At 62.9% G+C, this 25,049-nt stretch overlaps 2 protein-coding genes across 7 annotated transcripts; one reads left to right on the top strand and one right to left on the bottom strand.

The window, feature by feature from the left end:
- Positions 1 to 526: 526 nt before the first annotated feature.
- On the bottom strand, positions 527 to 20,497 carry ARFIP2 (ARF interacting protein 2). Of its 4 annotated transcripts, XM_073327113.1 has the most exons (10): positions 17,991 to 18,968; positions 16,491 to 16,598; positions 13,717 to 13,825; positions 13,051 to 13,107; positions 8,304 to 8,399; positions 5,717 to 5,832; positions 4,728 to 4,949; positions 3,996 to 4,153; positions 3,453 to 3,627; positions 527 to 1,920 (listed from the first exon to the last, which is right to left on the bottom strand). In XM_073327113.1, exons 1-10 carry the CDS (start codon positions 18,018 to 18,020, stop codon positions 1,765 to 1,767), a joined length of 1,227 nt encoding a protein of 408 aa, XP_073183214.1. In that variant the 5' UTR covers positions 18,021 to 18,968; the 3' UTR covers positions 527 to 1,764. The 4 variants fall into 4 exon arrangements, with proteins under 4 accessions (XP_073183214.1, XP_073183211.1, XP_073183210.1 ...); XM_073327110.1 differs by lacking the exons at positions 8,304 to 8,399; positions 17,991 to 18,968 and adding an exon at positions 20,389 to 20,497; XM_073327109.1 differs by lacking the exon at positions 8,304 to 8,399 and having other exon boundaries at positions 17,991 to 18,966.
- A 90-nt stretch (positions 20,498 to 20,587) lies between these two features.
- On the top strand, positions 20,588 to 24,623 carry TIMM10B (translocase of inner mitochondrial membrane 10B). Of its 3 annotated transcripts, none has more exons than XM_073327116.1 (3): positions 20,588 to 20,705; positions 22,624 to 22,719; positions 22,989 to 24,623. In XM_073327116.1, the coding sequence occupies exons 1-3, from the start codon at positions 20,670 to 20,672 to the stop codon at positions 23,262 to 23,264; spliced, it is 408 nt and encodes a 135-aa protein (XP_073183217.1). In that variant the 5' UTR covers positions 20,588 to 20,669; the 3' UTR covers positions 23,265 to 24,623. The 3 variants fall into 3 exon arrangements, with proteins under 3 accessions (XP_073183217.1, XP_073183218.1, XP_073183216.1); XM_073327117.1 differs by having other exon boundaries at positions 20,610 to 20,705; positions 22,653 to 22,719; XM_073327115.1 differs by having other exon boundaries at positions 20,610 to 20,705; positions 22,233 to 22,719.
- Positions 24,624 to 25,049: the final 426 nt, after the last annotated feature.

The raw sequence follows: 25,049 nt of genomic DNA, 5'->3' as shown, positions 1-25,049 counted from the left end.
TGACCTGGGTCTGGGGCTTGTTCCTTTGGGATCGAAAGAACCTTTTTTCTTTCACTGTGGTATTGATTTTCATAACCATTCGTCCCCATAACAAGTGGCCCTGGTGGTGATACTGGGAAACTGGAGTGTCTAAGGGAATGGCTTGTGTGACTTACATCTGACTTATGGGCAAAACCAAAGTCTTCTCTATCTGGCTGGTTTGGTTTGCCTTGGTGTACAAAGGAACCCCAGCCGTGGGCTGTAGCTGCCCTGCTTTGAGCAGTTTGCCCTGAATTGGCACTCTCAGTTGGGTCCCACCAAAGCCAGCATTGTTACACCTGGGCAGAGCCCTTGGCAGCTCCTGGGTGAGGGAGGGAGCCCCAGACAGTCAGGGGGCACCTGCCACAGCCCCTGTGAGGGGACCAAAGCACTGGGAGGACATCCCCTCCCCTCTGCCCAGCATCCCCCAGCGTGTGCCGCTGTCCGATCCTCAGCCCGGCCCAATGCCCAGCAGGGCTCCAGCTCCCAGCCCCACCACACACAGGGCGACTTCGTACCCTTTTATTCGGGAATCTTCACAGACGTTGGGGGGTTGGGGTAGAACCAGAGATTAAATTAGCAAAAAAAACCAAACCACTTCTCCCCTGGCAGAGGAGAAAGGGCCACAGCGCCCCGCTGGCCTGGTGGCAGAGGGGCCCCGGCGTGGACAGCACACGACAGACCTGGCTACCTTCCCGCACACACGCATGCTGGAGGAGCAGGAGGAGCCCAGTGCTGCTGGAGTGGCCAGCATTGGCCACAGGAGGCTGGCTCTGTGCAAATGGAAAGGCTGCAGCCAGCAGGAGTGTGCCAAGCCCAACCTGTCCCCCTGCCCCACAGTGGGGGAGGGGGCTAGAGCCCAGGGGCAGGGCAGCCCCCAGACCCCCGCTGCCCCAGTGCAGGGGAAAAAGGGGCTGTAGTGTGTGTGTCCGAGGGGGGAGGAAGTAATGAAAGCAGCTGATTCCCCCGCCTCCGGAAATGCCAGAGACCAACTACACAAGGGGAGGGAAGGATTGGCCCCAGATCACAAGCCAGAGCTGGGATAGAACCCAGGAGTCCCGGCTCCCAGCCCCTCTGCACCCTTCCCCCTGAGAACACTGAGGCCTGGGGGCTGCACCCCCGGTGCTGTAAGGAGTGAGGCCCCCAGGGGCAGGACAGGAGACACTGGCCCCTCCTGCTCCCCAGAAGGCCTTGAAGTGGGAAAGGAAACGCTGCCCCTCCCAAGAGGGCTGGGGGGACAGCACAGACTCCCCCTGCCCCTGCAAGGAGTGAGGCCCATTGGGGGGCTGGGGGACGGGACACACTGGCCCCCCCAGGAGTGAGGCCTGTTGGGGGCTGGGGGACGGGACACGCTGGCCCCCCGCAAGGAATGAGGCCTGTTGTTGGGGACAGGACACACCGGCCTCCCCGGAGTGTGGCTGGGGGATGATGAGTGACCCCTGTTGCCCTGCAGCTGCACTGGGTGGGGGGCCACTGAAGCACTGCACCCCTATGAGCAGCCCAGGTTGGGCACACCGAACTCGCAGGGCAGAGGTGCAGATGGGGGAGCCCTGCCGCAGCTCAGGGCACCTCTCCTGCCCCCACCTGGGCACAGAGCCCAGGGCTGCCCGAGGCAGAGAGACCCCATTTACCCAGCCGGGGTCCAGGCCTTGGGGCTTCCGTGGGGGTCCTGTCTCACTGGCCCCAGCCGGGCCCCCCTCGCCCACACGAGCCTGGCCCCGGGCCAGAGCTCAGAGTTCAAGCCGCTCACTGCTCCTCCAGCCACGAGGGCTTCTCGGCGCCCGGCGTCTTGAGCTTGATGTTGAACTGCCGCAGGGTCTGCACCAGCTGCTGCTGGTTGCCGGCGAAGTAGGCGGAGACAGCGTTGTGGAAGAGCAGCAGCTGCTTGTGCATCACCTTGATCTGGGGGGAGGGGGGAGCAAGAGATCAATCCCAGAACAGCCCGCCCCCCACACCCACTGAGCCCGCCCCTAGCCCCACCACCCAACACCCCCGGAGCCCATCCCCTGGCCCAACACGCCCCTAAGCCCATGCCCCAGCAACCCAGCCTGACCCTGCCCACCAACCCCAACACCCCCAAGCCCCGCTCCTGGCCCCGCCCCCCACAACACCCTCCCAGCCCTGCCCCTGGCCCCGCCCCCAACACTCCCCAAGCCCACCCCCCAGAAGCCCAGCCTGGCCCTGCCCCCCAACACTTCAAAGGGGTTACCAACACCCCTGACCCAGCCTCCCAGCCTGGCGCTGCCCCGCCACGGGGAGAGATGTGATGAAGTGGGAATGTTCTTAATGTTCTCTCTGAATACTGTGTGGGTGCCTCAGTTTCCCCTCGGCATTTCTTAAGTCTCTAGCTGGTGGGATAAGGGGGTGTGATTGTTGCAGAGCCCTAGAGGGCCAGTGGGATGGTGTCTGCACAGAGAATGGCCGATGCCCTGTCTCCTGGCAACTGATGGCCTGGGTCCCTCCTCCACAGAAGTGCTAACTGAAGGGGCTGGAGAGCAAAGGGATCAGGTGGCCTCCTGGCCCAGGGAAAGAGAAAAAGGTCAGAGGAGGGGCTGGAGAGTTGCAGTTTGGAGCTGGCTGGGGAAATGGACAGAGGCCTGGATGGGGCTCTAGCCTCCCTCACCTCAAGATGGACTTGATTCAGGGGTCCTGTTTCCTGTACCTACAAGCTCTGTTTTGCACTGTGTTCCTGTAACGATGCTGGTTCTGGTGGGACCCAACTGAGAGTGCCAACACCCTGTCTCCTGGCCACTGATGGCCTGGGCCCCTCCCCTGCAAAGGTGCCAACTGAAGGTGTTGAAGAACAAAGAGATCAGGTGGCCTCCTGGCCTGGGAGAGAGACAAAGGCCACAGGAGGGGCTGGAGAGTTTCAGTTTGGAGCTGGCTGGGGAAATGGAGGGAGGCCCAGATGGGGCTCTGGCCTCCCTGCCCCCCAAGACAGATCTGACTGAGGGGTCTGTTTTACTGGCTGGCTGAGAGTCCCGTCTGACTGCGGAGTTGGGGGGCAGGACCCTCTGGCTTCCCCAGGACCCCGCCGGGATGGACTCGCTGTGGGAAGCGCATGGAGGGGCAGAGGAGGCTGAATGCTCCGAGGTCAGACACAGGAAGGTGGAAGCTGTGTGAGCTGTTTGCCCTGGGGACAGGCTGCTCTCAGAGAGGAGACTTCCCCAGAGTCCTGCCCGGCTCCGTAGGGAGCAGTTCCAGAGCATTGTCTGGGGACCCCGTGACAAGAGGGGGTCGGGGTCACCAACATCCCTGCACCGGTGACCCAGAGAGCTGTTAGCAGTGGGGCTCACGGTGGGGCAGGCAGCCCAGCACTGGGGAGGGTGGAGTGGCTCTGGAGGTACTGGCCCAGCTCCTGGCGCAGGGAGGCTGGCCCAGCCCGTGGCCCCGGGGGGCACGTGCAGCAGGCCCGGCCGGGCCCCGCCCCTCACCTTGTTCTCCTCCAGGAACTTGAGCTTGATGGCCACGTCGGCCCGCAGCTTCTCGTACTTCTCCTTGTGGCTCTGGAAGTGGCTCTGGGCGGCGTCGAGGCGGCACAGGGTGCTGGTGTCCCGCGGGCCCATGCTCAGCTCCTCCAGGTCTGTGCGGTAGGCGTCGTACTCCAGCCTGCACGGAGGTGGGGTCAGAGCCATGCTTCCCCCAGGGGCCCTCTACCGAGCACGGGGTAACCCATTGCTGCCGCCGCTGTGCCGGGCCTCAGCGCCCCCTGGGACCCCCCACCCACCCTCTACTGAGCGCGGGAAACCGTAATCCATCACTGCCCCCACTGTGCCAGCCCCCAGCACCCCGCAGGACCCCCCCCGCCCCTCTACCGAGCACGGGAAACCGTAACCCATCGCTCCGGCCCACCTCACGCCTACTGCTGTGCTGGCCCCCAGCGCCCCCCGCAACTGAGCACAGGGAACCGTAACCCATTGCTCCCCCTGCTGTGCCGGCCCCCAGCACCCCCCGGACTGGGCCCCTCACCCGCTCACCTGGCCGTCTCGTACTGCTTAACAGTCATGAGCGTGTCCTCCATAGTCTTGTTCACCAGAGTGTTGATGCTGGAGACGAAGAAGTTGACGGCCCCGAGCAGGGTCTCTCCATTCTTACACAACAACTTCTGCGTCTCTGCGTTACAGCCAAACTCCTCCTGGGGTGGGGACGGGGCGGGTCAGGGCCCCCAGGATCCTGGAAGCCTGCCTGCACCCCATGAAAGAGCCCATCCCTCCCGTGCCACGGTCTGGGCTGGGAGCCTGGGGCACTTCCCTGGCCCATTGAGTGCACCAACCCCTCCGCCCCCGTGCGGCAGGGCAGGGCTATCAGCCCCCCATTCGCACGGAAGGGGAAGCTCAGGGCCCAACCCAAGGTCACAGGCCGTGACGGTGGTGCCAGGTGCCAGCCGGCCCTTGCCCCGGGCTCCATCCCGCCCCGCCAGAGCCAGCCAGCCCTCACCCTAGGCCTCGCCCCAACAAGCTGGCCCTTGCCCCGGGTCCCGCCTTGCCCCAGCCAGCCGGCCCTCACCTGGGCCCCATCCCGCCCGGCCAGAGCCAGACGGCCCTCGCCCTGGGCCCCGCCACACCCCAGCCAGCCAGCCCTCACCTGGGCCCCATCCCGCCCCACCCCAGCCAGCCGGCCGGCCGGCTGGCCCTCGCCCAGGCCCCGCCCCAGCCAGCCGGCCCTCGCCCCGCCCCGCCCCAGCCAGCCAGCCCCGCCCGGGCTCGTACCTGCAGCTCGGGGGATTTCTGGCTCAGGTCGGAGAAGGCGTCGCCCAGGGCGCGCTGCGTCTGCACCAGGCTGTAAAAGTGGTGGGTCAGCGCCCGCCCCAGCTGCAGCACGCACTCGTACTTGCGCTTTGTGTCGCGCAGCAGCTCGATCTGCGTCTCCAGCTCCAGGTCCACCGTGCGCGAGCCCCGGCCGAAGCGCTCCGAGATCAGCTGCTTGGTGCACTGCGGGAGGGCACGGGTCAAGGGGGCCCGGCTCCGGGGCAAGAGCTGCCCCGGGGGTGGGTCCACAAGGGGCAGCTCCAACAAGCCCCCACTGAATGTTTAGGAGGGACGTTCGTACTCCAGCGCCCTCCCTGGCCCCATGGGACACCAGGCATAAAACCACAGACTATCAGGGTGGGAAGGGACCTCAGGAGGTGTCTAGTCCCACCCCCTGCTCAAAGCAGGACCCACCCCCGACTACATCATCCCAGCCAGGGCTTGGTCAAGCCGGGCCTTAAAAACCTCCAAGGAAGGAGATTCCACCACCGCCCTAGGGAACCCATCCCAGTGCTTCACCACCCTCCTAGTGAAATAGTGTTTCCTAATATCCAACCTAGACCTCCCCCACTGCAACTTGAGACCATGACTCCTCGTTCTGTCATCTGCTACCATTGAGAACAGTCCAGATCCATCCTGTTTGGAACCCCCTTTCTGGTAGTTGAAAGCAGCTATCAACCCCCCCCCCCCTCACTCCTCTCTTCTGCAGACTAAATAGCCCCAGTTCCCTCAGCTTCTCCCCCCAGCCAGTCCCAGCCTCATGGGCAGCCCAATCGCAGACACCCCTGCCCCTGCTTCAAGGGACAGTCAGCCTCTCTCCTGCCCCCAGCAGCCCATTCCCCCTCCCAGCTGCCCCATGGGACAGCGGGTCCCTCCCGCCCAGGCAGCGCAGCCCCTCCCCCAACAGGACTGCCCATTCCCTCCCCCATGGCCCAAGACAAGAGACTCACCTTGTATGTGTTGATGCCCCATTTCTTGACAATATCAAACTTCTCCACAGCGATGCCCCGGGCGGCCTCGTCTCCTGTCGCCAAGGAGCTGGGGTGGGGTGGGTGCAGCCCAGAGCCTGGAACACACGGAGCCCAGGACAGGGCAGTGAGACCCCCCTGCACCGAGGCCTTGCTTCAGGCCCATGGCTAGGATGTGGGGTAGCAACTCCTCCAAAGCCTAGTCACTGTCCCTGGGGGCAGCTGCCAGGCACTGCCCTGCTCTAGAGGCCCCCTCCCAGGCCCTGAGACCCACTTCCCACGGCTAGGCTGAGCTTCCCGGCACACTGGCCCCCTCAGCAGCACAGGGAAGGCGGTGCTGGTGCCCCACCAGTAGGAGGGCTGGGGACCCGGTGCCACCAACTCTTCTGGGTTTGTCTCCAGCCAAACAATGCTAGGTTTGCCGAAAGCCCCAGCTCCCGGAGGTAGGGGATTTGAGAACCGTGCTGTCGGGCAAAACCACTTTGTGACAAAGTGGGAATGTTCTTAATGTTTTCTCTGAATACTGGGTGGGTGCCTCAATTTCCCCTAGACAGTTCTGAAGTATCTAGCTGGTGGGATAAGGGGGGTGATTGTTGCAGAGCCCTAGAGGGGTTGCTGTGTGCACAGAGAATGGCCGACACCCTGTCTCCTGGCCACTGATGGCCTGGGCCCCTCCTCTGAAAGGTGCCAACTGAAGGGGATGGAGAACAAAGGGATCAGGTGGCCTCCTGGCCTGGGAGAGAGACAAAGGCCAGAGGAGGGGCGGGAGCATTTCAGTTTGGAGCTGGCTGGAGAAATGGAGGGAGGCCCAGATGGGGCTCTGGCCTCCCTATCCCCCAAGATGGACCCGGCTGGGGGGTCCTGGTCTCTGCACCTACAAGCTCTGTTTTAGACCATGTTCCTGTTGCCTAATAAACCTTCTGTTTTCCCGGCGGCTGAGAGTCACGTCTGACTGCAGAGTTGGGGTGCAGGACCCTCTGGCCCCCCCAGTACCCTCCTTGGGCGGACTCGCTGTGGGAAGTGCACGGAGGGGCAGAGGAGGCTGAATGCTCCGAGGTCAGGCCCAGGAAGGTGGAAGCTGTGTGAGCTGTTTGCCCTGAAGACAGGCTGCTCCCAGAGAGGAGGGTCCCCCAGAGTCCTGCCTGGCTTCGTAGGGAGCAGTTCCAGAGCATCGCCCGGGGACTTCGTGACACACTTCACAGTCCACTGGCTGGCAGGGAAAACTCCAAACAGTGACCCACTGGGTGCCCATAGGGCTCCCCCGGCAGCAGTGCACCCCTCCACGTCAGCCCCGGCCTCAGAGCACACCCATCCCCGCTGCACCTGATGGCCTCAGCGCGCACACAGGTTATTCAAGTGGCCCCAGGGCGAGTCCCCTTTCCTGGGTGGCCCCAGTGCACGCACGCCCCCCTCCCCCCCCGCCACAGCCCCCTGGCCCAGGTGCACGTACGCCCCTCCCCCCACCACAGCCCCCTGGCCCAGGTGCACGTACGCCCCTCCCCCATCCTCCCCCGACACACGTACACACTTCCCCCCTCCCCCCGCCACAGCCCCACCAGCCCAGGTGCACGTACGCCCCTCCCCCGGCGCATGTACACACTTCCCCCCTCCCCCCTGGTGGCAGCCCCCTGGCCCAGGTGCACGTACGCCCCTCCCCCATCCTCCCCCGATGCACGTACACACTTCCCCCCTCCCCTGGTGGCAGCCCCCTGGCCCAGGTGCACGTATGCCCCTCCCCCATCCTCCCCCCCCCCCCGGTGCACATACACACTTCCCCCCTCCCCCTGCCACAGCCCCACCAACCCAGGTGCACGTACGCCCCTCCCCCATCGCACGTACACACTTCCCCCCTCCCCCCTGGTGGCAGCCCCCTGGCCCAGGTGCACGTATGCCCCTCCCCCATCCTCCCCCAGTGCACGTACACACTTCCCCCCTCCCCCCGCCACAGCCCCACCAACCCAGGTGCATGTACGCCCCTCCCTCATCCTCCCCCGACGCACGTACACACTTCCCCCCTCCCCCCTGGTGGCAGCCCCCTGGCCCAGGTGCACGTATGCCCCTCCCCGACGCACGTACACCCCCCCCGGGGATAGCCCCACTGGCCGCAGTGCACACGCACCCCCCCCCCGGGCGACCCCACTGACCCCGACGCACTTGTTATGCTGTTGTCCCATGGTTTCCAAGCCAGCTGGCACTGCGAGCCCTCTCTGGGTGGGCGCTGCCAAGCTCGCCCTCTCCGCCATGCAGGGGTGGCCCCAGCAGATGAGCAGCGGCAGGGCCTGGACAACAGCAGTGGGGGCTCGGCTGGGGCCAGCATCACTCAGGGGTGATATTCACCAGGCCACGGTGCCCCTGCAGCCTCATGAGGCCCCTTGCCTGTGCCCCTCCAGGCTGCCCTGCAATGCCAGCAAGAGCGGGGGGCCTCAACCCTACACCACAGCAGGGCAGGGGCAGCTCCCCAGGGCAGTCACTGGGGCTAATCCTTTGGGAGAGGATGGATTCCCCTGCAGATACTGGAAGGCACCCTCTGGCCTGGGGCAGGGAGTCCATGAGGCGTCAAGGAGGGGACCTGCTGATGCATCTGCCTGGCTGGCAATCTGGCTGGCAGCAGATTTACTGGGTGAGATGGCTGGTCCGCGGGAGGAAAGAGACGTGACAAAGGAGCCTGGAAAGGTAGGGGATGGGCCAGGCAGGGCAGTGCCAAATGAGGAGCAGTATGACTGCTCAGAGCTCAAGTATGAAACTGCAGAAAAACCTGAGAGTCTCTGGATTAAGTTTAGAAGTGTGAGCAACTAGGGTGATGTCGTGGTGGGAGTCTACTATAGACCATCGGACCAGGGGGATGAGGTGGACGAGGCTTTCTTCCAGCAACTCACGGAAGTTACTAGATCGCAGGTCCTGGTTCTCATGGGAGACTTCAATCACCCTGATATCTGCTGGGAGAGCAATACAGCGATGCACAGACAATCCAGGAAGTTTTTGGAAAATGTAGGGAACAATTTCCTGGTGCAAGTGCTGGAGGAACCAACTGGGGCAGAGCTCTTCTTGACCTGCTGCTCACAAACCGGGAAAGAATTAGTAGGGGAAGCTAAAGTGGATGGGAACCTGGGAGGCAGTGACCATGAGATTGTCAAGTTCAGGATCCTGACACAAGGAAGAAAGGAGAGCAGCAGAATACGGACCCTGGATTTCAGAAAAGCAGACTTTGACTCCCTCAGGGAGCTGATGGGCAAGATCCCCTGGGAGAATAACATGAGGGGGAAAGGAGTCCAGGAGAGCTGGCTGTATTTTAAAGAATCCTTATTGAGGTTGCAGGGACAAACCATCCCGATGTGTAGAAAGAATAGCAAATATGGCAGGCGACCAGCTTGGCTTAACAGTGAAATCCTTGCTGATCTTAAATACAAAAAAGAAGCTTACAAGAAGTGGAAGATTGGACAAATGACAAGGGAAGAGTATAAAAATATTGCTCAGGCTTGCAGGAGTGAAATCAGGTGAAAATCACACCTGAAGTTGCAGCTAGCAAGAGATGTTAAGAGTAACAAGAAGGGTTTCTTCAGGTATGTTGGCAACAAGAAGAAAGCCAAGGAAAGTGTGGGACCCTCACTGAATGAGGGAGGCAACCAAGTGACAGAGGATGTGGAAAAAGCTAATGTACTCAATGCTTTTTTTGCCTCTGTCTTCACGAACAAGGTCAGCTCCCAGACTGCTGCACTGGGCAGCACAGCATGGGGAGGAGGTGACCAGCCCTCTGTGGAGAAAGAAGTGGTTCGGGACTATTTAGAAAAGCTGGACGTACACAAGTCCATGGGGCCGGACGCGTTGCATCCGAGAGTGCTAAAGGAGTTGGCGGATGTGATTGCAGAGCCATTGGCCACTATCTTTGAAAACTCCTGGCGATCGGGGGAAGTCCTGGACGACTGGAAAAAGGCTAATGTAGTGCCCATCTTTAAAAAAGGGAAGGAGGAGGATCCTGGGAACTACAGGCCAGTCAGCATCACCACAGTCCCTGGAAAAATCATGGAGCAGGTCCTCGAGGAATCCATTCTGAAGCACTTAGAGGAGAGGAAAGTGATCAGGAACAGTCAGCATGGATTCACCAAGGGCAAGTCATGCCTGACTAATCTAATTGCCTTCTATGACAAGATAACTGGCTCTGTGGATGAAGGGAACGCAGTGGACGTGTTGTTCCTTGACTTTAGCAAAGCTTTTGACACGGTCTCCCACAGTATTCTTGCCAGCAAGTTAAAGAAGTATGGGCTGGATGAATGCACTAGGTGGATAGAAAGCTGGCTACCAAGGGGTTGTGATCAACGGCTCCATGTCTAGTTGGCAGCCGGTATCAAGTGGAGTGCCCCAGGGGTCGGTCCTGGGGCCCGTTTTGTTCAATATCTTCATAAATGATCTGGAGGATGGTTTGGATTGCACCCTCAGCAAGTCTGCAGATGACACTAAACTGGGAGGAGAGGTATATAGGTTGGAGGGTAGGGATAGGATACAAAGGGACCTACACAAATTAGAGGATTGGGCCAAAAGAAATCTGACGAGGTTCAATAAGGACAAGTGCAGAGTCCTGCACTTAGGACGGAAGAATCCCATGCACCGCTACAGAGTAAGGACCGAATGGCTGGGCAGCAGTTCTGCAGAAAAGGACCTAGGGGTGACAGTGGACGAGAAGCTGGATATGAGACAACAGTGTGCCCTTGTTGCCAAGAAGGCCAATGGCATTTTGGGATGTGTAAGTAGGGGCATTGCCAACAGATCGAGGGATGTGATCGTTCCCCTCTATTCAACATTGGTGAGGCCTCATCTGGAGTACTGTGTCCAGTTTTGGGCCCCACACTCCAGGAAAGATGTGGAAAAATTGGAAAGAGTCCAGCGGAGGGCAATAAAAATGATTAGGGGACTGGAACACATGACTTATGAGGAGAGACTGAGGGAACTGGGATTGTTTAGTCTACGGAAGAGAAGAATGAGGGGGGATTTGATAGCTGCTTTCAACTACCTGAAGGGGGGTTCCAGAGAGGATGGTTCTAGACTATTCTCAGTGGTAGCAGATGACAGAACAAGGAGTAATGGTCTCATGTTGCAGTGGGGGAGGTTTAAGTTGGATATTAGGAAAACCTTTTTCACTAGGAGGGTGGTGAAACACTGGAATGCGTTACCTAGGGAGGTGGTGGAATCTCCTTCCTTAGAGGTTTTTAAGGTCAGGCTTGAAAAAGCCCTGGCTGGGATGATTTAGTTGGGGATCGGTCCTGCTTTGAGCAGGGGGTGGAACTAGATGACCTCCTGAGGTCCCTTCCAACCCTGATACAGAATGGCCAGGCCCTCCCTGAATCTTGCTAAGCCCTTGGCCTCAGTGACATCCTGTGGCAGAGAGTTCCACAGGCTAATTACACTGTGTGACAAAGTCTCCCTTTTCGCACCTTTCCATGCCATTGACTGCCCCCCGTCCCTGTGCTGTGGGGCCGAACAGAAGCCCCAATCTCCCTCCTCCTGCACAGCCCCAGGCAGAATTTATAGATTTCTCTCATTCTCACTCCAGGCCAAGAGAAGCCATGCAGTGACACAGTTGGCCACTGACACACCTGGCTGTTAGCCACAGGCTACCTGCCGGGACTCTGCCAATGCAGCCTCTTCACCACCCTGTCTCTGACCGAAAGGGCTCCAAGGGTGAAGCCAGTGGCCCCATGACTGGGCTGCCTTCCTCCACAGGGCAGGAGCCTCATGGGACAGGGCAGCCCTGACGCCCGTGCCACAGAACAGAGGCCAGGCTGGGGGATACAGCCGGGTCTTGGCTACCAGCATCTGGACACTGGCCCTGGTCGAGATCCCAGGTGTGACAGATGCCAGAACATGAGCCGGCAGGTTCTTTCCCCCACCCCACGGGACCATGGTGGAGATGTGCGCCTTGGGGACATGCTGGCCTCTCCCTGCATGGGACTATGGAGAGGACCTGTCCAGAGGGTGGGATGCCAACCCCTCTCCCCATGGGACCACGGTGGGGCTCTGCCCGCGGGACAGGACACTGGCATTATCTCACTTTCCAGGGTCCGGCTTTACCTTGCGTCACTAAGTTACTCTACCAGCCCGGAGACAGCACTCTCCCTCCTGTGCTGGCCGGTGGCCATAGCCATGCAGCCAGGCCTGCACTGGAACAAGGCAGGGTGTTCCCGATGAGCTAGTGCCCTGAGGGTGCCTTGCGCGCACGCCCACCCACCCAACCCTGCTGACACCAGTATTCACATGCGCGAGGAGCACACAGCAGCGCTCCCCTCCCGCCCGACTCCTCCAACGAGCCACAGCAGCGATGCCCAGCCCCTGCTCCCAGCGCTAGACCCCACAGAGAAGGAGGTGGGAGTGGCCTGTGGCCTCCGCCTTTGATCCTGACCCAGTGGGGTTCAGTGTCCAGCAGAGGCCAGGAAGCATTAGTGAGGGGAGACTCCAGCCAGGCCTCTCCATCAGTCAGTACAGGTGTGAAGCAGGTGGAGGGAGCAGATGGATTAGCAGTTCGTTGTGACGAAGTGGGACTGCTCTTAATCTCTCCTCTGAATACTGTAGGGGTGCCTCAGTTTCCCCTCGGCATTTCTTAAGTCTCTAGGTGGTGGGATAAGGGGGTGTAATTGTTGCAGAGCAAAGGGCCAGGGTACATAAATGGCCGACACTCTGCCTCCTGGCAACTGATGGCCTGGGCCCTTCCCCCCTGCAAGGTGAGAGCTAAAGGGTTGGAGAACAAAGGAATCCGGTGACAGGACAAAGCCCAGAGGAGGAGGGGCTGGAGTAGGAGTCAGTTTGGGGCTGGCTGGGGATGAGGAGGAGGAGTGAAGTGCAGATGTGGTTGTCTGGCTCACTGCCCCCCAAAATGGACCCAGCTGAGGGGTCCTGTTCTCTGCACCTACAAGCTCTGGTTTAGACCATGTTCCTGTCATCTAATAAACCCTCTGTTTTCCCAGCTGGCTAAGAGTCACGTCTGACTGTGAAGTTGGGGGGCAGGACCCTGCCTGGGCGGACTCGCTGTGGGAAGTGCATGGAGGGGCAGAGGATGCTGAATGCTCTGAGGTCAGACCCAGAAAGGTGGAAGCTGGGTGAGCTTCTTGCCCTGGAGACAGGCTGCTCACAAAGAGGAGACTTCACCAGAGTCCTGACTGGCTTCATAGGGAGCCGTTCCAGAGCATCACCCAGGGACTCTGACACCCGGCAGCCCCCCTGTCCCCGCAGGGCCCACGGGCCCTCTGATAGCCCCAGGCCAGGCTACCAGGAGAGCAGTTCCTGCACGGGCCAGTTAGTGAAGCCCCGAGGAGGTAAACGGGAGCCACCTTGTGCATGAAGGAGCCGCAGTCCCGGGAAGGAGGTGTTATACTGCACCGCAGGGCCTAGACAGAACCACACAACAGGGTCGGAGAGGGGCAAACACCCCAGGTGCCCCCACCCAGCAGGGCCTGGCCTCCCAGGCTGGGGCCCAATGTGCCATTCCAGATCCTCTGCCCCGGGAGCTGCCTGCTGGGTTCCTAGCTAGCCTCCCACCCGCTGGGGAGGGGCAGCAGCTCTGCACCCACTCTCCCAGCCAGCGGAGTCCTCAGGGCCAGGCAGGGCTTGGTGCTGGGTCTCAGCTGCTCTCTTCTCCTAGGTCACCCTGGGGGCAGGGCTGGGTTAGGGGCTCCCCAGTCTGGCTACCCTGGCCTCCACAGCCTGGCAGGGAAGCAGACAACAGAATAGCTAAAGCTAGTGCCCCTCCTCTGCAATGCACTAGGTGGCCAGTGGGGGTGCTGTGCCCCACAGCAGAGCTGTGTCTTTCCGTACACCGTTGCCCTCTAGAGCCCCTGGGGGCCCGCTACTGCCCCAGACTTTGGGGCAGCCCACCTCTCACTCTACAGAGCCCTTTGCCTGACAGACTGTAGCTGGCAGTGCCCCTGCAGAGGCACCAGGCCCAGGGATGCCTCAGAGAGGACCAGCAGGGGAAGACCCACCCCAGGGCCCCTTACCTTTGACAGTGCTGGTGGGGATAATCCCCTCGGCGGTGCCCCCGTAGCCCCCCGACACAATGCTGGTCTCGTTCAGGTTGGGCCCCGACACCATCACCTGCTGCAGGTCCTGAAACGGACAAGAGCAGAGTCCGCTCTGGGCTCAGACCGGCCCCTGGAATTGGGAGTCAGCCCCCAAGGGCAGCCTGGCCCTGCTGCACCCAGCCAACCTAGGAGGAAGGGGGGATCCCTGGTATGTCCGTTTCCCTCTGTACCTTCATGGCTAGCCAGGGTGCAACAGGGGTGGCACCTCGCTGTCTGGGGGGCATGACTGGCCATTGAAGAACTGGCTGACACTGACCCAGATCGACAGAAGATCCAGAGACAAAACAGGTTTCAGTGTAGCAGCCGTGTTAGTCTGTATCCGTAAAAACAAAAGGAGGACTTGTGGCACCTTAGAGACTAACAAATTTATTTGAGCATAAGGTTTTGTGAGCTATGGCTCACTTCATCGGATGCCTCCTCTCCCCCAAACCACTTCCAGCAGCCAGCACCTAACCCTCAGGGCAGTCACCCTGGGCAGGTGAACTCTCACTTGGGACTGACGGAGATAAGACGGGCGATGTAAGACCGCTCATTGGGCCAACTTCTCATGGTTAGAGAGAAGCTTTCTCAGAGGATCCACAGAGCTCTTCTTGAGAGCCAGAATAGATAACAGCTTTCATTGCCCTGGCTTAACCTTTGTCCTCTGTGCTAGCCAAGGGCACTCAGATTCTGTAGCCAGTAATTAACAAATGGTAACTTTGTTTTGCAAAGGCCTCGCTGCAAAGACTCCCAGGGAGCACTGCACCCTGACGGGGCCAGTACCCACCAGGGCTGGGCTGGGCTGGATTCGCTGTAGGGAGCCATGGAGAAAGACGGGTCGCTGGTGCCGAAGGCCCAGCCTTGGAGGGAGCTCTGTGGGTCCTTAGAGCCCAATACACACTGCCTCCCCTCCCCCCGACACAGTCCCCCCTAGCCCGGCTCCTCCCCTCCCCCCGACACGTCCCCCCTAGCCCGGCGCCTCCCCTCCCAACACAGCCCTCTATTCCAGCGCCTCCCCTCCCGGCCACACATCCCTTCTAGCCCAGTACCTTCCCATCTCCTAGCCCGGTGCCCCCTGTAACAAAGTGGGGTTTTCCTTTGCTATGTTGTACTCACTTATGTGAGTCTGTGACGAAGTGGGGTTTTATTCATCTTGTTAGGATGCACATGACTCTTACTGTCCTATACTTATACTGTGTGCGCCTCAGTTTCCCTGTTGTACTGCATCAATAATTCAGGAATTGTGGGTGTGATTTTGCTGAGGCCCTCAAGGCAGGTGAGGCTGCCCAGCTGTTTGCACCTGTGTGACCAGAGACCCAGAGGGGGGATGCGACCAGGTGACACCTTTTGCCCAGGAAGCGAGACAAAGAGACAGAGGAGAACAGGGGGATGTCAGACTGGGTGGCTGGAGGCCTGCATGGGGGGACTGGACCAGGGAATCCAGGGTGTCTGGCCCAGGACTCCCAAGATGGACTGTGCTGAAAGTCACTGATTTCTGGACCAACAAGTTCTGCCCTATGCTGTGTTCCTGTCACCTAATAAACAGTCTGTGTTCCTGGCTGGCTGAGAGTCATGTCTGACTGCGGAGTTGGGGTGCAGGACCCTCTCACTTCCCCAGGACCCCGCCTGGGCGGACTCGCTGCGGGAAGCGCACGGTGTGGAAGGGGATGCTGAATGCTCCGAGGTCAGACCCAGGAAGGTGGAAGCTTCTCCCCCTGGAGACAGTCTGCTCTGAGAGAGGAGGCTCCCTCAGTATCCTGCCTGGCTTCGTAGGGAGCAGTTCCAGAGCATCGCCCTGGTGACTCTGTGACAGAGTTTTACTGTTTTGAATTAATACTACGTGTGTCTCAGTTTCCCTTTTTTCTGCACCAATGTCGAGGTGGTGGGGATAAGGGTGTGAATTTTGCTGAGATCCCAGGGGCGGTGAGGCTTCTCCAGTTGCCTGCAGATAGCGATGGCAGGATGCCCTTAGTAACCTGAGAACCAGGAGGGGGATGCAACCAGGTGACACTTTGTCCGGGAAAGGAGACAAAGACCAGGAGGAAGAGCTACAAGGATGTCAGAGGCCAGGTCGCTGGAAGCTGGGTGGTCTTCTGCTGTGGGGGACTCGGAGATGGGGAGTCCAGGACGTCTGGCCCAGGGTCTCCCGAAAATGGACTGTGCTGAAAGTCACTAATTTCTGTTCTAACAAGCTCTGCTCTATACTGTGTTCCTGTCTCCTAATAAATCTTCTGTTTTACTGGCTGGCTGAGAGTCACGTCTGACTGCGGAGTTGGGGTACAGGACCCTCTGGCTTCCCCGGGGTCCCGTCCAGGTGGACCCGCAAATGGGAGGTGCACGGTGTGAACAGGGGGCTGAATGCTCTGAGGTCAGACCAGGAAGGCCATAGCCAAAGAGGATTCTTGCCCCAGACAGCCCCGAGGGGAGTCACACTACCTAGAGTCTTGGCTGACTTCATACCGAGCAGTCCCAGAGCATTGGACCTGTAACTCCATCACACCTCCCATCCCACCACACGCCCCTCTAGCCCGGGGCCTCACCGCCCCTCCCTCCGACACGCCCCTCTAGCCCAGGGCCGCCCCTCCCCCGACACGCCCCTCTAGCTGGGGCCTCCCCTCCCCCCGACACGCCCCTCTAGACCTGCGCCTCGCCGCCCCTTCCCACGACACACCCCTCTAGCCCGACATGCCCATCTCACCCAGCCCACATACCTGCTCCAGGCCATCATCCTCCGGCAGGCTCCCTGTGTCCCCGGCTCCGTTGATGGGGATCTCCATGGTGGCAGCTTTGCTCATGAGCCCATCCGTCATGGTCAGGATCTGCAGGGACAGGGCGAGGCTGAGAGGCCAGCAGGCTTGGTCCCAGCCTTGCTCTCTGCAGTCTGCTCCCCAGGCCCCGGCCCACCCGCCACCCCCAGCTCTCCGAGGAGCTCCTCTGGGACTCAGCCCCAATGGTCACCCGCAGAGACCGGCACACAGATTTACCCCACCCTCTGGGATCCCGGCCCCTGAGAACTGCCCGCAGCGCCCTGGGCATCCTGTCTGCCCACAGGAGGTCTGGCCCTGCAAGCACACACAGAGAACAGGCCAGGGCAGAGGGCGACGTTGCTTTAGGCGCAGGCAGGGGCAGCGACACAGCACCACGGGCCTCCAGGCGCTGCCCAGGTGTTCCAGCCCCCGCAGCTCCCCCACCCCGGGGCTGGCTGTTGCCCACCCCAGCTGAGGCTGCCTCAGGTGCTGAGGTGACAGAGCCAGCCCCCTGGGCACCCCCCAGGCCTCTGCCCCTGGTGAGAATGGCAGCAGTACGGGCAGCTTGGCTGGCACTGCCAAGACAGCATGTCCTGGCTTCCAGAGATCACCAACTGCCCGCTGCCCACAGGCACCTTCATGGGTAAGCCAGGTCGGTCCCTCCCCTGGGGCTGGGGCTCACGGAGCAGAAGAGACGGCAGGCCTTGCTGGCTAGAGGCAGCATTGCACTGTCGAGGACTGGGTTCAGGGACACACCCTGGGCTCCTAGCAGACGCAGCAGTGTGGCTGTGACTCACCCCAGAGGTGGCTGCCTTACCACCAGAGACAGCACAGCTCCCCTTGTCCCCAGCCTGTTCCCCAGGGTTGTGTCCTGCCCAAGCACTCGGCTCTCCACTCTCAAGAAACGATGGCTCACCCAGATCCACCTTCCTGGGGGGAGCTCACCTGAGTGTTGGCCTGAACACCCCCATCCCCAAAGGTCTCCCCTGTGTACCCCTTCCCTGATGTAAAGCTGGGGCTCATCTTCCACAGAGATGCTGGGACCGTCCTGGCTCCTGCTCAGCTCCTGGGCCATGGCACCTGCTGGCAGTGAGTTCCACAGGCCCACTGTGCTCTGCGTTTAGAAGCATTTCCTTGGCTCCCTGTCAGTATCAGTGACTCTCCCTTGGTCCGGGAGCGGGGGTTGGGGTTGTGTGGAACAGGAGGCCCGCAATTCACTTACAGGGAGTAGCATCTGCTTCCCCACTTCACAGGCTGAGTGGCCCCTCCCCTTGGGGCAGCAACAGCTCACTCCCTGCCTCACACCATCTCCTGAGTTCTCCAACACCTGCAGCTCTACAAGGGGGGCATGCCTGCAGGCCGCCCCAGGACACACCTGGCCCTCGCAGCTGAGCAGCTCCTGGCCCAGTGCCCAGGGAGCAAGTGCCAACAGCCACGTCCCCAAGGCTCTGCAGCAGGAGCTACCTTCAGCCTGTGCCAGAAGTACTGCTTCATGGGGGGCGCTGCTTCACTCCATGCAATGGGCAGGAGTCATTCTGCAGCTGGCTCCTGCTTTCAGGGCAGCCCCTTGAGGAGAAATTAAGACACAACCAGACCCCTTGAGCCTGCCCTGCAGCCCAGCCCCACATGCCACAGAAAAGCCAAGCTAGAGGGACCCGCCCCAGCACTCTTGGGCCCCCAGAAGAGCACTTCACTCAGCTTGACAGAAACCTGGGCCCAGCTGGCCCCCACACCAGGCCGGGGGGGGTGTGTGTGTGGGGAGGGAGGAGGAACAGCACCAAGCCCTTCTGCACGTAAGACCAGGGAGCTACTAAATCTGGAGGTTACAGCCCTGCCTTACCCTCCCTCCCCAAGACCAGGCGACATGAACCCCAGCTCCCAGCCCGGAGGCGGGCCAGCGGGCAGCAAAGGGGAGACACCTGGGCCAGGGGCAGCAGGCTCCAGCAGGAGCCAGAGCCCAGCCCGCCCAGACCGGTCTGTGCACATTCCACAGCAGGCAGTGCCACACCCCGCCCCACAGCTCCCGTTACCTTCACAGGGCCCCCAGGCCTGGGACACCCACCCAGGTCGGGAGGAATTAGGGCCGCCAGGACTGGGTTGGGGGGGTCTAGCAATGGGAACCAGCCAACTCTCTCCCCCTCCCAAGAGCCCGGCAGCCAGCAGCACGGCAGGCATAGACCCGTGCCCAAGAAAGAGCCAGTGGGGCCTGCTCCCTGGGGGTATTTAACCAGGCCCCGGGGACCAAAGCCGCTTGTTCTCTACCACAACCGCACCCGTGCCAGGGCCACGGACGGCTCCAAGCCGGGCCTCCAGACAAACCCAATCCCCACCAGGGCGCTCCCCTGACCCCCATCCCAGAGCGCGGGGCAGGCAGCGGGGCTGAGCCATGCGCTGCCCATACAGGTCCCCCCTGCTAATCCCAGAGGTGGGGTGAGGGACACTCAGCATAAGGGGACGCTAAACAAACGTGAGGCCCCCCCAGCACAGCCCCCGCGACCCCCCTTTCCACAGCCCCCCCCAGCACGGCCCCTGGGACCCCCCCGCCCCCTTCCTCGGCCCGCACGACCCCCGAACCCCCTTCCAGCCCCCCCCCAGCACGGCCCTCGCGACCCCCTTCCCCGCCCCCCCCAGCACTGGCCCCGCGTGACCCCCTTCCCCTGCCCCCCCCACCACTGGCCCCGCGTGACCCCCTTCCCCGGCCCCCCCCCACTGGCCCCGCGTGACCCCCTTTCCCCAGCCCCCCCAGCACAGCCCCTGGGACCCCCGGGCCCCCTTCCTCGGCCCGCATGACCCCCGAACCCCCTTCCAGCCCACCCCAGCACGGCCCGCGTGACCCCCTTCCCCGGCCCCCCCCCACCACGGGCCCCGCGTGACCCCCTTCCCCGGCCCCCCACCCCACCACGGGCCCCGCGTGACCCCCTTCCCCTTCCCCGGCCCCCCACCCCACCACGGGCCCCGCGTGACCCCCTTCCCCGGCCCCCCCCACCACGGGCCCCGCGTGACCCCCTTCCCCGGCCCCCCCCCCACAGGCCCCGCGTGACCTCCCCCAGCACGGGCCCCGCGTGACCCCCTTCCCCGGCCCCCCCCCACCACGGGCCCCGCGTGACCCCCTTCCCCGGCCCCACCACCACCACGGGCCCCGCGTGACCCCCCCCAGCACGGGCCCCGCGTAACCCCCTTCCCCGGCCCCCCCACCACGGGCCCCGCGTGACCCCCTTCCCCGGCCCCCCTCCCAGCACGGGCCCCGCGTGACCCCCTTCCCCGGCCCCCCTCCCAGCACGGGCCCCGCGTGACCCCCTTCCCCGGCCCCCCTCCCAGCACGGGCCCCGCGTGACCCCCTTCCCCGGCCCCCCCCCCACCACGGGCCCCGCGTGACCCCCTTCCCCGGCCCCCCCCCCACCACGGGCCCCGCGTGACCCCCTTCCCCGGCCCCACGGGCCCCGCGTGACCCCCTTCCCCGGCCCCCCTCCCAGCACGGGCCCCGCGTGACCCCCTTCCCCGGCCCCCCCCCCACCACGGGCCCCGCGTGACCCCCTTCCCCGGCCCCCCCCCCACCACGGGCCCCGCGTGACCCCCTTCCCCGGCCCCACGGGCCCCGCGTGACCCCCTTCCCCGGCCCCCCCACCACCACGGGCCCCGCGTGACCCCCCCCCAGCACGGGCCCCGCGTGACCCCCTTCCCCGGCCCCCCCCCCCCACGGGCCCCGCGTGACCCCCCCCAGCACGGGCCCCGCGTGACCCCCCCCAGCACGGGCCCCGCGTGACCCCCTTCCCCGGACCCCCCCCCACCACGGGCCCCGCGTGACCCCCTTCCCCGGCCCCACGGGCCCCGCGTGACCCCCTTCCCCGGACCCCCCCCCCACCTGCTCCGGCCGCTGCCGGGTCCCCAGCGCGGGAGGCTCTGGGTCCGCTCGGGGGACAGACCGGAAGCCGCGCCGGGAGCCGGGCAGCGCCGCGGGGGGAACGGAAGTGACGGCTTCACCATAAAGGAGCGGAAGCCGCTGCAGGCAAGGATGTGACACCTGACCCCGGAAACAGTTCTAACCGCTAGGACGGAAGTGACGTCTGAAACCAGGCCGGGTCTGGCGGAGAAGTGAGTCACGTGACCTCTGCAAAGCGTCGGGGCAGGTCACGTGCCCTAGGGATGGAGGCGACGGGGGAGCAGCAGCAGCTTCGCAGCGTGAGTGGGGGCGGGGGGGACAGTGGGGGGCGGGGCGCTGGGAGCGGGTGGGGGGGACAGTGGGGGGCGGATGTGACGGCGGGGGAGGCTCGGGAGGAGGGGGGAGGCTGGCTGGGGGAGGCTCGGGGCCGGCGGGGGAGACGAGGGGGGAGGCTCGGGGCCGGCGGGGAGGCTCGGGGCCGGCGGGGGAGACGAGGGGGGAGGCTCGGGGCCGGCGGGGGAGACGAGGGGGGAGGCTCGGGGCCGGCGGGGGAGACGAGGGGGGAGGCTCGGGGCCGGCGGGGGGAGACGAGGGGGGAGGCTCGGGGCCGGCGGGGGAGACGAGGGGGGAGGCTCGGGGCCGGCGGGGGAGACGAGGGGGGAGGCTCGGGGCCGGCGGGGGAGACGAGGGGGGAGGCTCGGGGCCGGCGGGGGAGACGAGGGGGGAGGCTCGGGGCCGGCGGGGGGAGACGAGGGGGGAGGCTCGGGAGGAGGGGGGAGGGCTGGCTGGGGGAGGCTCGGGGCCGGCGGGGGAGACGAGGGGGGAGGCTCGGGGCCGGCGGGGGAGACGAGGGGGGAGGCTCGGGGCCGGCGGGGGAGACGAGGGGGGAGGCTCGGGGCCGGCGGGGGAGACGAGGGGGGAGGCTCGGGGCCGGCGGGGGAGACGAGGGGGGAGGCTCGGAGGCGTGGGGGAGGCTGACAGCTCGGGAGGCTGGGCGAGACAGCGGGGGAGGCTCGGGGGAGGCTGGGGGACGCTTGGAAGCGGGGGGGGCTGGGCACTGAGCTGCTGGCCAAGGAGCTGGGGGCCCTCGCCCCGGGGGTGGGGGGCGCTTTGTGGGGCTTTTCTCACGCCCCGCTGCGCTGCTCCGACATGGCAGGCTGGAGAATCCCAGGATCCTGCTGCGGCCACGCATACAGACCGAGTCACCTCACTGCTTAGCGGGACCATATTTCCCAAAGGGAAAAAGGGACACCACAGTGGTCTGGCCCAAGCCGTTTGCCCATGCCCTCGTCCCCCCAGGAGCCCAGAGTCGCTGGAACGCTGCCTTCCCGCCCTGCACTGGGCTGGCATCGCCACTCACCCCCCCCCATATTCCACCACACCACACTCTTTTGACAAAAGGGCATTTGTCCAGTTTGCTCTTGCCAGCTGATCAAGTCAGCAGCAAACAGGACAAATACCCACTTCTGCCAAAAAACATCGGGATGGCCAGGACAGGGCTTAAAAAAGGGGCTGTCCAGGCCAAAACGGGAGGTATGGTCGCTGGGAGCTCATGTTCTGATCGTTATCCACCCGCCCAACCCCCAATCTCTTTCTGGGTTGCTGCTTCCCGGGGCCCAGTCCCCAGCCTGTCTGCGTGGCTGACATTTGCTGTTCCCAGATGCACACAGCCACGTTTAGCTGTGTTACTGCATATTGCTTGCTGGCTAAGCTCCCAAGCGATGGAGCCCGCTGTGTATCAGGGACCTGTCTGCTGCATTGTTCACCACTCCCCAGTCTTTGTTTTCCCTGCAAAGTTTATCTGTGACAATTTTGTTTTCTTCTAGGTGATTGGCACAGATGTTAAATAGTATAGGGTCAAGAACTGACCCCTGCAATTCCCTGCTGAGAACAGACCAGCTCAATGACGAGTCCCCATTTACAATCATATTTCGAGGCCTCTTGCTTATCCAGTTTTTAATGCAGTCAGTACAGCGGCTGCCTCAGACTCCCTTAGCAAAGGAAACGGGTGTAAGCCCAGTCATCCTGAGCGCACCGTAGCCACCCCGCGGGAGTGGGATCTGCTTTGTGCCAGCAGAGCTGGCTCTCCAGCCAGGCGGTGGGCTACCAGTGATGAGAGTCAGAACAGCAGCTCTGCCAAGGGTGAAGGATCTGTGGGGAGCTAGTGGCTGGGCAGTGCGTCAGAGTCTGACCCCCCCACTGCTGCTCTTGTTCCAGCTGCGGGATTTCCTTCTTGTCTACAACAGGATGACGGAGCTCTGCTTCCTGCGCTGCATCTCCAACCTGAACTACCGGGCGCTCACCAGGGACGAGGTGAGCTCTGGACCCTGCCCAGGCATGAGGGCTGCGGGGGAGCTCTTCCCGGAGCACAGCTGGCCTGCTCATTCCCTCCAGGCCGAGGAGCTGTCCATTCCTAGCTCTGCATCCCAGAGCCGTGGGCTGTCCAGCTTCGTGGGCACGGGTATTGAGGATGGCAGGGTGCCTTTGTGGAGGGGGCCAGGCAGTGGGAGCTGTGGGCAGGAATGGGAATCTGCTCCCCATGGAGCTGGGACCCTCATGACATCCGTGGTTTGTCCTTGCAGGAGGCCTGTCTAGATGGCTGTGCTGGGAAGCTCGTCCACTCCAACCACCGCCTGATGGGGGCCTACGTGCAGCTCATGCCCTCCATTGTGCAGCGCCGCATCTCGGACTACGAGGCCCCTGCAGCCCAGGCGGTGCCAGGCTCCAGCCCGACGCAGGTCCCTGGTGCTGCCCCTGCGGCCCTGCCTGCAGCAGTTGGCACGGAAACCCACCCTAGCCAGCAGGTGGCTGCCAGTCTCCTCACTGCCGCTGAGAGCGCTCCAGATGCCGTCAGCTAGTGCCCTACTGCCTCCCGGCGTTGTGTGGTCCCCCATGGCTGCACCCTGGACTTGGGCCTGGGTGTGAAACAGTCTCTCGGGGGCACTGCAGCTGCACCCTGGGCTGGGCCTCCTCCCAGCGCTGGATCCAGCCCAGATGGACACTCCCTCCCTCTCCAGTCGGGACTGGGCTGATTAGTGTCAGCATCAGAGCTTCCCAAGCTGCAGCCTGGGCCTCCTGACAGCAGAGCCATGCAAGCTCCAGCTGCGTTTGGGCCAGGCCAGCCGGTCTAACGCTGGGGCGCTGAGCAGCACGGGTGGGGCCTTTCAGCTGCTCGGGCCCATTGCCCTCTGGAGCAGCCTGTGGAAGTGCCCTGCTGAGGGCTCATTAGTCACAGCAGCAGCTCTCAGCCAGGCTCTCTTGCCCCAGGGCAGGGTTTTCTCTCTGTCCCTGGAAGGCTATTTCCTATTACCACTAGATCAATGTCCTCTTGATTCCCTGGGTGTGTGGGATGCCTTGGGCATGGCCAAGCCTGCTCACCCCGCTGTTAGCCTCCTGCAGCAAGCACACAGCTGCTGGAAGGGCCTGGGAGCTCTCCCAGGCTGTCGTTTCTCCTCGCCCTGTCCCTGTCCATAGGGCCCTTGCATGGATCCAGGAGCTGGCAGAGACCAGCCCCAACCAGACCCTGATTGTACCCCATGGCTACTCGGTCCTCTGCTCCATTTCGACACTGAGTCACTAGAGCAAGCCCTGCCCCCTTGCCCCACTCCCCAGGGCCTGGGAGACTCTAAGGAGAGGAGCTCCACCACAGGTTCCCGTACACCAGGCAAATGGAGCTTGTGTGGCCCCACAAGAGTGAGGGGCGTGTCTTGCACCCTTCCTGGGAAGGCCCCTGTCCGCCATCCCTGCGCCAGTCCCATGTATCCAATGCATGACGCTCTGAGGTTGAGCATGGGGCTGCGGCACTTGTCACGCATTGACAGGCTCTGCCCTGCTTTTAAACAGTTGTCCTGGGAGTCATTCTTAATGCACCAGGCCCTGCTCCGCCCCCAAGCAGGCCACGTAGCCGCAGCACCTGCTGGACTGGGCCTGAGGCAGGCTCCTGCTCAGAGATCCCTCACGGCCTCGGGGAGCACAGCAAATGACAAGCCGGTTGGGTCGGAACGAGGGGGTAGCGCCTGGGTGTGGTGTTAGGAAAGGTGGAGCTGTGGCCTGAAGCACCCTGCTCTGCTGAGGTCCAGCTTGTCTCTCGCTGGATGGCTGCAGCACCTATCTCCGCTCTCTGTCCCTGGGAGGAAAGCCTCTGTCCCGTTCCAGGGGCGGCCGTGCCAAGTGGAGTGCACAGAGCTGTACACAGGTAATAAAGAGATTAACACAAAGCTCGCTCGTTTGTTTCAGGCTTCCTACAGGGCCCTCAGCTCTTGCATCCCCCTGCCAGCTGGGCCTGAGCCTGCTGGGCACAGGACTGGTTCACTCAGGTCCCAGCCCTGTCCCTGGACATTGTGCTGGGTCGGCTCCCCCTGCACTCCCCTGGGTTCTGTGCTGGATCTGCTCCCCCACTTCCTTCCCCCTCGCCCCCCCGGAATGAGGAGGAGTCCTTGACAGTAACAGGGAACAAATGTATGGAGGAGGGAAGGAAACACTTCTTAACTCAGTCACAATTGGCCTGTGGAACTCACTGCTACCAGGTCCCCCTGGGCCAGTAGCTGAGCAGGATCCAGGCATGTCTATAAAGCAGCTGGTTCTGGCTATGTCAGAGGTGGTAGCTGGGTGGGCTGGGACCCAGGCGCTGAACCTAGCTGGCA

The sequence above is a fragment of the Lepidochelys kempii genome, unplaced genomic scaffold (genome assembly GCF_965140265.1).
Source record: "Lepidochelys kempii isolate rLepKem1 unplaced genomic scaffold, rLepKem1.hap2 scaffold_61, whole genome shotgun sequence".
NCBI lineage: Eukaryota > Metazoa > Chordata > Testudines > Cheloniidae > Lepidochelys > Lepidochelys kempii.
Note: the sequence above shows the minus strand (reverse complement) of the source record. Positions and strands in the feature narration are given on the sequence as shown.